The sequence below is a fragment of the Lampetra planeri genome, chromosome 31, assembly GCF_965212315.1.
Source record: "Lampetra planeri chromosome 31, kcLamPlan1.2.h2, whole genome shotgun sequence".
In the NCBI taxonomy this organism is placed as follows: domain Eukaryota; kingdom Metazoa; phylum Chordata; class Hyperoartia; order Petromyzontiformes; family Petromyzontidae; genus Lampetra; species Lampetra planeri.
In genome coordinates, this window is record NC_136137.1 from 9,763,510 (window position 1) to 9,775,599 (window position 12,090).

The following is a 12,090-nucleotide window of genomic DNA, read 5'->3' on the forward strand; positions in this document are numbered from 1 at the left end:
CCCGCACGCTGCTCCCTGCTGCAGCTCACCTGTCTGGTGTGCAACACCTGCTGCTGCTCCTCCGCCTGCCGCTCTCTCTCGTCCACCCGTTCGCCCAGCTGCCCCTCCTCTTCCCGGGGTTCCTGCTTTATGGCCACCATCTGGGGAGGCGAAGAGGGGCCGGGGCCGCCGCTCACCACCGTCGCCGGCAGGTGCGGGACCCCGGCCACGCCGCCGGGACCGAAGGCAGGCCGCAGCGGGCTCAGCTCGTCCTCCATGTGCGCCAGCCGCGGATGGTCGTAGTTCTAGGAGGCACACGGACACGTGCACATGTACACACACTCATACCGCAATACAAAGACCCTCCCCGTGTAGCCTTAACAGACTTTTCAGGCAAGTGCTGTCAGCAAGCACCTATTCAGGACAGCAAGGCGCTCGAGGGGGTAGTGTGGCCAGCACCACGTCCAGTGCCGGGTGGCTGGCACCACACCCAACCACCTCCATCTCCCCAGTGATGGTGTTAACCCATCACACCAGGTCTTCATTTAAGGCTGAATCGACCAACAGGAGGGCAAGGACCCATTCAGATACCAACTGCCACTAATGTTATTCACAGTTGAGAATTAAACCCAGGTTTCCAGGATTATGGCCGTCTGGCACGTGTCGAAGAGGAGGTTAAAAATACCCTGAAGAACGACACCCTAAAACTCTTTCAAGTGCAGGCCCTTCTACCAGCAGTGGCGTCAGCAAGCAATTGCTGGGCTGCACATTTATCTTGTAATTCTAGATTTGAAGTTTTCGTGACTGCAAGGATCCATACTCTTTGGTTCTTTCGGTAAAGTCACATAGGTGAAAATAAAAATAATAATAAAATTTTAAATAAAAATAACTAAATAAAATCACGACGTTCCAGGCGCAACATAAGCGTCCGTCATCAGGTGGGGACAACCACAGCGAAAAAACAATCGCCGGCGTGATTTAATTGAGTTATTTTCATTTTTATTTAAAATCGTATTATTATTTTAATTTTCACCTACGTGACTTTACCGAAAAAACCAAAGAGTATTATTCTTGTACTTTCCAATGCTGCCCTAAGTGTGAAGCCTCTGACATTCCATGACCCCGCTCGTGCCAACCTGCAGCTGCTGTCGCTGCTGCTGCTGCTGCTGCTGCATCTGCTGCTGCTGCAGCTGCTGCTGTTGAAGATGCTGCTGGCGTCGCAGGAACTGCTGGTGCCTCTGCATGAGAACCATGTGCTGGAGGCCCTGGGGGGCCTGGGGCAGCGGCGCCGAGTGTGTCCGGCTAACAGTGCGGTGGGTGGGAGCCGCGCGCAGGCCGGCCTGGGGGGCGACGGCCACCCCTGGCACCACGCAGCCCACGAGCCCTGCACCACACACGGACACAGCCACACTCAGGTCTCAGCTCCCAAAGACAAAGATCCCCCGTGTTGCCTGAACATACTGTTGGGGCAAGTGCTGTTAGTGAGCACCTACGAATGCCGGCATGGCACACGAGATGGGTGGGCGACCAATGCCACGCCCGTCCGTCTCCCTAGTGGTGATGTTTACACACCGACCAGGTACTCATTTGAGGCTGAGTCGACATAGCGAGGAACAGGACCGGTTAAAAGAATCGTCACGAGTGTTGGCCGTGAGCAGGAATCGAACTTGGGTCGTTGGGTTCGTAGCGCAGCGCTACCACACACTCACCCATCCACTCAATAGCTTAGCTACTCACTTGCTCACTCATTCACTCAGTTATCTATTTACCTGCTCAATCACTCACTCCCTTTTTTTACATTTTCCTGATTTTATTCAAACTGTAAAATGAGTGCCCCTGTTATGAGATGAAGTATCTATTTGTAAGGCCCATCGTGGAGTGAAGATACCGTGTGTTATTGAACGGCCCACTGAAGCAGATATCACAGAACTGCTTCAGAGATCCCTCCAAGTGACCCATTTCATTTAAATACCTATTTGGGGCTGCTATGTTCCAGAGCAATGTTCATCACGTGGCAGTAAAACTGATATTTGTAAACAAAAAAAAGGTCTGAGAAATGGAAATAAACCAAATTAAGTGAAGACCATCAGCTGACTACAGCTGAGAAACTCAATGAAACCACAGGCAACCGAAATCGAGATTCGAACCCAGGATCTCAATGGTGCCGACTCTGCGCTGTTACCCGAGTGAACTGGTCACTTCCGTCTGTCACTCGCTTTTATTCATTAACGTCGAGTTCAATGTAAGCACACAGTTTATATTTTACTTAAATGTAAATCTTCAATAACATTTACAATACCACGCTGTAAATGACTGTAAGTGCAGTTGACTTTATCTCCCACACCTGAACACGAGTTAGGCCAAATGTCAATTTGGTGATTTTTTTATTTTTATTAATTTTAATTTCATTTTTTTACCTACGTGACTTTACCGAAAGAACTAAGAGTATGAATCCTTGCAGTCACAAAAGCTTCAAATCTAGAATAAAATTGGTGATGCCCGCTGGACTGTTCTGCTACGACTGGCAAGATGTTAGCTATCTCGCCTGGTATGCAGGAGGCCATGAGTACGATCCCGACTCTAACGCCTGGATATTTGAAGTTAATTTGTTCTCGACCGTGGTCTTGTGGATACTCCTCCGGGTCCTCTGGTGTTTCCCTCCACATTTAGAAACGGGCATTTAGAGAATTTGGTTATTATATATTGTTGCATGATAAGCCACTTCGTTGAGCTATAATTTGTGGCTAGGTTGCTTCTGAAATAGAGCTATAAAGCTCAGCGTGCCTTACCTTGTAAAATAAAAATGCGCTTTTTTAGTTTTAGTTTAGAGTGCCTCCTCAGAGCTCAATAGGTGACATCGTGTGCCCGGCCGATGAAACGGTGCTCTCTCTCAAGTTGGGTGCACTGTGGAGAGGGCAAACACTCAGCCGCGCCAGCCTCAGCTGCACACGCCGTACGGCACAGCGTGTGCGGCCGAGCGTGCAGGCCAGAGGGCCACTCGTGTGCACGTGGACCCAGGGCGTGAAGCAGCGGCAACGGCAGCTGCAGCGTCAACTGGGTTACAATAAACTACTTTGCCACAGTGGAGGAGAATTAGCGATCTTTCTCACCACGTGGAGATGCGGTTGGCCAGATCGGGTGGAGATTGTCCCCGAGGGATGACGCAAACGTCGCACATTTATTTTTTATGCTCTGCACTCGGATGCCCTGGGGGAGGCCTTTGTCCAGCAGTGGAATGATAATGGCTGATGATGGTGGTGACTCCTACCACTGCATAAGCAATTCAATTTCTGGTTATGTGATTACTCACGTTGTGTAATGTTAGAGGCCTTTTGTGCCACATTTCTCTATAAAAAATATTCTTCTTGGATATCAAGCACAGGAAGGGAGAATTTATCATATTTTCTACGATTCAACGTAAAAAAGAGATTAATACTTTTAAGAGGAAAAGCCAAGTAATAAAACATGTTTAAAAACTAATATATAATTACTGCTTAGAGCACTACTAAGGGATTCTGTTAATTGCCATCAGACCCACATAGGCGTGAAATGTGAACAAATGCATAGAGTCAGTGGCTGGAATGTCATCGGAACCACACGCTAGAGATACGGCAGTCTGTTGCAGATATGAGAGCTGTGCGTGCCCTACTGAGACCACGGCCCGTGGTTTTCCACTGCTCTGTCTCAGTATTTCCAGTAAAGGCCACTGGCCAGTGTGCCCTGTTCCCGGCATTCTCCGTGTGGGCAGCTCTTTAAAAGGAGTTTCCAACGTGGTTTCCCGCTTAATTCAGATAAACACTGTACAGAATATACAATATATATAGATTCTGCTCGACCTGCAGGAGACTTGCTTTGTAAACTGCAGTAGTTTTAAAATAAAAGGTAGTGTATATTGCTCAAACAGTTCGAGTTTATTTTGTTTAACCAGGTGAGAACTCAAGCGACCAGGATGAGTCTCATTTGCGAGTGACCTGGGGCATGATTCTGCCCAGTCGGGGGTGACGATTGCGACGCACAACCCCAAATCGAGCAATTTACAGGCAATTGTTTTTTATTTGGCAAATCTTGACCCTGTCACTGGCAAACGATGGCCTACTCTTACGAATTACATCACGGGACCTTTAACGTCCGCTGTGAAGCAGACGGAAAGTTAGCATCATTGTGGTAAATACACTGCAGTATTAACCAGGGAGGCCGCTGGATTCGAACAGTGAGCCTTTGCCCCGAGCGGCGAATGCGCTTGTTGTTGTGCTGCGTCACCGCGGCCCTCGGATAACCTCGCACGATGACGACATGGGGAGGTGAGGCGCGTGTGTGACGTGTAACGTAATCATCTTGAGCGACAAGGGTAATCCTTCTAGCGGTGGCTTTTATTGCCAAGTTTTGGGTAACCCTTTGGTCAATGTGGTTTGTTCTCTATTAGGGCAAGACCCGAATTGCAAAACAACTTATACTAGTGCAGTGATGTATATTGAGTCACTACGGCGTTTAGCGCCAGCTACTGATACAAGAATGGAGCTGTGCGTGTTAGAGCCTCTCTCTGGCATCAGAGTATGTATGGCATGGAAGGGGGCCCTAGGGGGCATGGTTCTGGTGACTGACAGAGAGAGGTCAGTTAAGGACGTGACAGTCTGGGTGAACCCGAGAGGGCACGTGACCAGGGCAGGGTAGCGAGGGGGGCCAAAAGGTGGCGAGAGGGACACGTGATGTATGGCCCAGAACCTTCTAGAAGGATCCAGAAGGGGGCGTGGCCGAGGGCGGAGCCAGGCCACGCTCAGGGCATAAGAGAGAGTTCCCGAGAGCCAATCAGGGCTGTCTTCTGGAATGTAACCCGCCGTGCTACGTCTCTTCGATCTTCGGTCGTCACGTTTGGCATCGTGGGTGAGGCAGTATGTTACTGACCTGGCCCGGTTATGTAGTTATACCGTTGGGGTCTAGTTACCTGTGGTTGTTGCCACCTATGTCGTTATCCCGTACGTTTATGTAGTCACCCTGTTGGGGTGTTAGAATAAACGTGTAGCCTCCAAAGTCAGGTGTGTGTCTCCGTGTAACCCACTACACGAGAAATCAGTTCTTTCTGGATTATCGTTATCAGTTACCATGACACGACCCATCTACAGATGGGCGGAGATTGCAAATCAATACTTTCAACCTGAGTTGACAAACGTCAAAAATGTTGCGGGGGCTGGACCACGGCTAGTTGGCGGTGATGGCAGGAAATGTGGCAGCATTAATAGCAATGATGATGGGAGCTTTGATGATGGTGATGGTGTGGTGGCATTGATTGTGATGGTGGTGATGTTGGCGTTGATGGTGGTGGTCGCGATCGCGATGGACGTGTTGGTGGCGATTGTGGTGATGCTAGGTGTGATGGCAATGGAAATTTAAAGTCACTAACGTTAAATTACCATTCACTTAACGTCAGTGCGATGAGTTTAACTGACAGTAATATAAGGCTACATAGGACAAGATACCCAAAATGCAAATGTGAGGACCACATGGAAAATTTGAATGAATTAATGCAACATCATACATTGCTATACGGGAAGGATGCTGACAGACAATGAAATCCCAGTGTGCCCACTTGTTTGAGACAGATCACCATAGCACCATCCACTTTTTTCCACCACATAACAAAGATCCCCATGCAGGTTACATACACTGCTGTTGTGCCAAGCGCTGTTCGCAATCATTCCACACACAAAGACAAAGATCCCCCGTATAGCCTTAACAGCTACTTGGGGCAAGTACTGTTAGCTAGCACCAACGAAGGACAGGACAGCACAAAAAGCGGTCGGTGGCCAGAACCACGCCTAGCTGCCATTGTCTTGTAAGGCTAGGACTGGTTCACATAGTCGTCACTGGTGTTGGCCGTGAGCGGGAATCGAACTCGGGCGGCCGGGTTCGTAACACAGCGCGCGAACCGCAACACTACTGCTCCCCACTACACACACACACACGCACACGCGTCTTGCCTTTAGGTGGAGTGGCTGTCGACTGCGTGAAGTAGGGGTACATGAGGTTGTGCTGGCCATCGGGCTCGGGCCCGGCGAGAGGCAGCTGCGTGGGCAGTGGTGTGCTGGCAAGGAACTGGCCGGTGAGGGCGCCGCCCTGGCGCACAGCCAGGATGGCCTGCCTCTCCGCCTCCTGCTGCGAGCTGAGCACCGAAGCACCCTGGACAGGCACAGCGCCCCGCGGTCAACACTCAGCCAAGGCGCGTCGCACCCGAGGGAGCTTCCCTCCGCGATTAACATTTGAAGACATCGGAGGGAAAACGAAATGCAAAACAGCGGCATTGGAGGAAGGTGGAGCGGGCTGAAACATTTCATGCTCATTGGCCATTTTAAATTTGAGTTGATTTAAATGTACAATAAGCACATGTAAGCAACATTACCACCCCTTTGCGTATTCAAGCCGCGGATCGATGTGACAGCCCTATTAATTCATGATCGTGGAACGTTCCGCCAGGCGGAGAACCAAAACCGTGCAACATAGCGAGACGCACAATGTCACCATGTGCACGAGTCGTCGCGCGAGATAAAGGCGGTGAGGTCTACACACCCAAGACACAGATAGAGGCCACGTGAGGCCGTCTGGAGACCACGGAAGAACCCATTTAACTTTGTGTACCGTTCACACGTGAGCTCCGCTGCAAGATGTGTGGCTTGCACTTCCTCACGCGGGGCGTGCATGAATGGTGATGACGCTACGTCACAATTTGCTGGGCGTTAACAATTCTTGGTGTGGGGTGTGACATTTTTGCACGACTTGCTGTCCAGCGTAAAATGTAAGTTGTGAAATTTATTGGAGGAGTGTTTTTGGTGTAGTAATAAAAACATAGCAAAAAATGCACTTGAGACGCGCGTGTTTTATACGCAAAGAGATAAAAACTGCCAATAATTGGGCCTTTAAACAAGACGTAAAGTGCATCCTCCACTCAATCGGGAAGCAATCTCCCTTCTTCCCATCGTCTCAGGAGCTTCTAATGGGTGTACGTCCTCAATCGATACTACACTGTGAGAGATATTTTTAGTGCTATCTAATTAAACCCCGCCATCATTCGTAACACCAGCCATGCAGGCACTCGAAGTGTGCTCGCACCACATGCCGGCGAAGCTCTTTCTCCAGCGGTCCGATTGTCCAGGCGAGCTCACACTCAACCCAGACTTTAATTTACACAGAACGCGCAAGTAAACACAAAGTAGCACAGGTTTAACAATACATGCACTAAAGGTGAACGATCATAAGGCTGCCAATAATTAACGGTAAAATATCTGCCAAAAGGATGCTCCTTTTTATGGATAAGTTGCGTAATGATAAGCTAAGTTGCAATAATATTAAGATAATATCTCGAGTCTAGAGACACTATTTTATAACGAGCACAGTGCTCTGGAGAAGATCTCACCTATGTCTGGCTTAGCTGCTGCACCAATAGCAAAGACAAAGATCCCCCGTATAGCCTGAACAGACTGTTGGGGCAAGTGCTGGTAGCGAGCACCTATGAAGGCCGGCACGGCACACGAGGGGGTGGGTGGCCAGCACCACGCCCGGCCGCCTTTGGAAATAAACACATACACACGCACGGCCGATGCCACTCGTACCTGCGATGCGGACTGCGGGAGGCCCAGAGAGATGTTCGGAAGGGATGGGGATGTGAAGAGGTTGGGGTGACTCACGGACTGCTCCCGGTTTATTGCCAACGCCAATGCGTGCTGCGGGGAAGAACAGCTGGCGTTATACGTTGAGGCCAGTCACAGTTTTCATAGGCACTTCTCTGTTAACCGAACCACAGCACTGCATTTGTTGAAGCGCTTCCTTTAAATCGTATTTCTCAAGGTTGTAAGATGTAATAGGTGGCGAGTGCAAGTTGTTAGGGAGATTATTTTCATAATTGTTTCAATGATGGCTTACTTGGGCACATTCACCGAAAGTTTTTCATGACGCTGTGCATGGCATGGATCAACTTTATTTCTATTAAAGTTACTGAGTAGGTGCTTCAGGGCCCTTATACATCACGTTATTGAACTTACGGTTCTCTTAACTGTAAGTGCAGAGGAGGAAATAATGAGAGTGGGGGAGTAAATCGACTTAAAATTGTGTAAAAAAAACGATGACACTTTTTACTCCAAAACAATATATTTCTGAACATCACGAGCTCTGAAGATGTTTAAAGATGAAGCCATTTTCCGTGTGCTTGGCACGCCCAGCGTGAGTTTGGCAGGCAACTATGCATGGTGGGGGGGGGCAAAAGAGAAGGGGGGCAGAGGAGGGGGCTGGGGGGGGGTACTAGCAGCTAGCGCAGCGCGTACACAAGCCCAGTGCGCCTACTCCTCCTGCACAATGGCAGCATGGCTGCTGTCGGTCCTGTCCAGCCCTGACCGCAGAACCGTGCTGCCCAAGCATGGGGCACAACGCACGCCGAGAATACAGAGGAGGCCGCCGGCGTTGAGCTTCTAGAGGCGTGCTGTGCCTCGTTTTGAGTGATAATAGAAATAATGGAGCGCTTGCTTTCACAGTTATGCACGTAAACAGCACAATAAGTGGAATTGCCAAGCCGACAATGGTCTACAGTTGCTGGGCAAACAAAAGCGAGTAAAAATAGCCTGCTGACAACAATGACTAACCTCTCTTTTGGCAGTCGTTCTGCAAACCCTGTTTAATATTGGACAAACATAAGGTAAATATTCAAAAGGATGCTGGGTGAAATACCCGGAACTTGTCAATGTAAATATTGGATTTATTGCAAAACGGTATTGAAATAACATTCTGTTTGTACCATGGATTGACTGCTTATTCTGATGAGATCAAAACAAACGCATTGCCTTTTTCATTATAACTTAAACATTGTATTTGGCTGAGAATTAGCAAAAAACCATGTGGTCGCAAAGGGTGGTACAAAAAAACGTGGCAGGAGTCCGGTGTCATGCCACAACACTAGAAATGAGGGCTGTATGGAAAATTACGCTGTAGTCACTGACCACGGAAACATTCGTTTTTAAGATGTGCTCTTTTCAACCAGGTACACCAAGTGGGGCCTTCCAATGAATAACACAATCAGTGTGTCAAGAGCTAATTAATTTGGACAGTGAAACGTGATGATTCCGGGTTTCGCCGCGCGGCGAGCATTTTTTCTCTCGAGTTTTTTTCCCCATGCACTACTGTGAGCATCGAGTGGCTCTGTGAAAAGTCGCACGCCAATCCACGATGAATGTCTGCTGCTGCCTAATAAACACGCACAAAGATATAGTGATTCAATGCCTCGTAGCGTGCATGGGAGTAGCCGAGAGGCCGGGGAAAGCAGGCGAACGCCGTCTCACAAACGTAATGGGTAGAAGGCCCACCACCGAACGCTAGCAGCAGCAGCAGCATGAGAACACAATGGGATACGTGCAGTGCGGAGGAGGTGTGTGGGTGTGCAGACCTCTCCGTGGATGTTGGGTACAGATCCTGTAGTGCCGTTCAGCTTCACGATGTTGCTGTAGCTGCTGTTGGGTGAACTCTGCTCAGAGCCCGGGGCGCTGTCGGACGGCAGAGCATCTACACGGGAGGAGAAACGCACGCACTTTGTCGCTATGTCCGTCCCACCCCATGGACGTGGACAGGCCTACACCCAACTGCTGAGCTATCACGCAATATCACTGCACACCATGCACCACGCTATCTGATTTCCTCGGAGTTTACCCCTGTTAATTCGCAACAGCATTTTTATTTACATCTGGAAAGAAGCAGTTTCTTACGACGGTGGCACTGAATTTGGGACCGTTTCTACCGTCTCTGTTGCACTGTCTGCGAAGTTATTTTATAGATAACCGCAGCTTGGTAATTCAAGTGGCTAAGGTGACCACTGTGAGTTCCAGAGCTGGGGCATATTCGCTGGGTGAAAGTCACGCAACACTCTGCACTGGTCCCTGCCTGTCAGAGTAAAGGTGGCGATTAATACGCCCCATGGTGAACAAATCCATCGATAAAGATTCCCCGTATAGGCTTTAACAGACTGCTGGGGGCAAGTGCTGTGAGGGAGCGCCTATGAAGGCCGGCACGGCACACGAGCGGAGTAGAAAAACGAACTCAAGTGCGCTAACCTCTAACACTACCACTCCTCTTCGGTGAGCAACAACGCTGACAAGCGAGTACTGGTGAATGACCTTAGTTCTCAAGATTGACAAACACAGCGCTCACAAATAGACATAAAATAGGGTATTCTTTTACCACCATGGCAAAACACTGTTCTAGCGATTAAACACATGAAATCCTAACCCCATGCAACTGGTTTTTGGAATATTTGCTCTCAACGACCAGAGGCTAAAAAGTTATTTAACATTCTCTACTTATACATTTACTGTAAAAGGAAAACACTGCCAGCCCAGCAGTAAGGGGGGGAGGGGGCAGAGCCGACTGAAGCCTGCAATGAGCTGATTATGATAAGAAGCAACCCTTCCCGGAAATGCAATACAAATAGCAGTATTTTACAACGGGCTGAGCGGAGCCTCATGGTATCTATCGGAGTGTTAATCTTCTATTTTATAGCGCTGTCTTTTGAGCTGGCAGCTTAAGGTACAGGTCATAAATAATCATAAGACCAATTTGTTTGGACAATACACACTGGAAAAGCTAGGCACTTGCCGCTTAATATTCATATGGAGGGTTTAAAACAGCGTCATATGGGGATGGTAATTAATCTACGTCTCAGCACTTCTACACTGTGGGCTAATTAGGGGATGTGATTTTGCACTACAATTACTCTGTATTACTTCTAAGTGTATTGGGCAACAATTATCGAATGCATTAAAACAGAGGAATAATTGTAAATAGATAGTTTCATTTACATGAGCACACTGGCGCAAACGATGGCAGACAGACCACCCTGTATGCACACAGAGACGATTAAAAAAACATTTCACATCTTTTATTTCAATCAGGATTAGTTTGATTGAGTCCATTTCTATTGAGGGGGCATTAAAAAACAATCCCTGACGTGTGTTTGTTTGCTTTAATGAAGCTATTGAATGTTAATGAACGGAGAGATTTCTCTGCTGGCTTAGACATGGAATTCTAAGCTGGTTTTGAGGATTATTGTTCCACGAGGCGCTGCAAAGAGCTGGAAATTGCAAGAACACTTACCCCGGGACAGCTCAAAGTGTCCTGAAGAAGCAACAGTGAATAGCCATACACACATGGGCCGAAAACACTGGTCAACACACTTTTTCTGGCATAAGGTATTCCAACGGTTTTAAGGTAAATTTGGGGTGCTGATTCCAAATCTGGCATCAATTTTTGTCTATCACATCAGGTTTTTGAGATATCAAATATTGCATTTTCAATAAAAACTGCAGAAGAAAAATATTAAATAAATGTGGATATCTACATAAAATTATATTATAAAACACACTATCCTAAAAATACAGTACACCATATTTTAACACTAAAGCAGTCACTGACTCGCAACAACTTGCAATCATAAGTGACAGAATTAATTTCGGGTAAAATCAATGAAAATGGGGTATGCCGATAGCATAAAAATGAGATGTGATAGAGCAAATCAGATTTGGAATCAGCACCCTGAAATTAGTCTAAAACAGCTGCAAAAGTCCAGGCCAGAAATATTTTTTTTTGTTGACCAGTGTAATAAGAGTTCCGCAGACAGACTGACCCAAACTTCACAACCGATGTTCTGAGGAGGAGTCAGCCATCGGTTTTTCTCACACGGACGTAAACACACACACGCGGCCGCCCTTCCGCCTCTGGGTGGTGGTCGCAGGACATGGGAGCGTGACCGGCGGGTGAATGAAAGCCGCGTCTGTGCACTTGTGAGGGTGAGCGGACGTACCCAGCCCTTCTGCAGGCTTCCTCCCCGCGGACGTGTCACACAGAGGCTTGGAGTTCAGTGGGAGCGGGGTGTAGCGCATCTCGATTACGCGCTGTCTCAGCTTGGAGCGCACCTTGAGGATGGGTTCCGAGGCTGGAATCGCGCACCAAAGGCATAAGTCAGCGGGTGAATTGCAAGTCGGGAGGAGAAATTAAAGCAATGACAAGAGAGAAATTAATTGCTTAAAGGAGTTGGCAGTGGCACAATTGTGTGACTGATTCGCCAATTGATTAATATTACACTGA

The 12,090-nt window shown here is 48.2% G+C and overlaps 1 protein-coding gene across 2 annotated transcripts in view; it reads right to left on the reverse strand.

Annotated features, from left to right (window-relative positions):
• LOC144729200 (histone deacetylase 4-like) overlaps window positions 1-12,090 on the reverse strand; it is an 80,297-nt gene that overhangs the window by 24,442 nt on the left and 43,765 nt on the right. For both annotated transcript variants that reach the window (XM_078609253.1, XM_078609254.1), the window contains 6 exons: window positions 11,807-11,938; window positions 9,401-9,516; window positions 7,581-7,691; window positions 5,955-6,153; window positions 1,116-1,363; window positions 30-284 (listed from right to left, as the gene is read on the reverse strand). In XM_078609253.1, coding sequence (XP_078465379.1) covers window positions 30-284; window positions 1,116-1,363; window positions 5,955-6,153; window positions 7,581-7,691; window positions 9,401-9,516; window positions 11,807-11,938 — 1,061 coding nt within the window. The remainder of the gene's footprint in view (window positions 1-29; window positions 285-1,115; window positions 1,364-5,954; window positions 6,154-7,580; window positions 7,692-9,400; window positions 9,517-11,806; window positions 11,939-12,090) is intronic.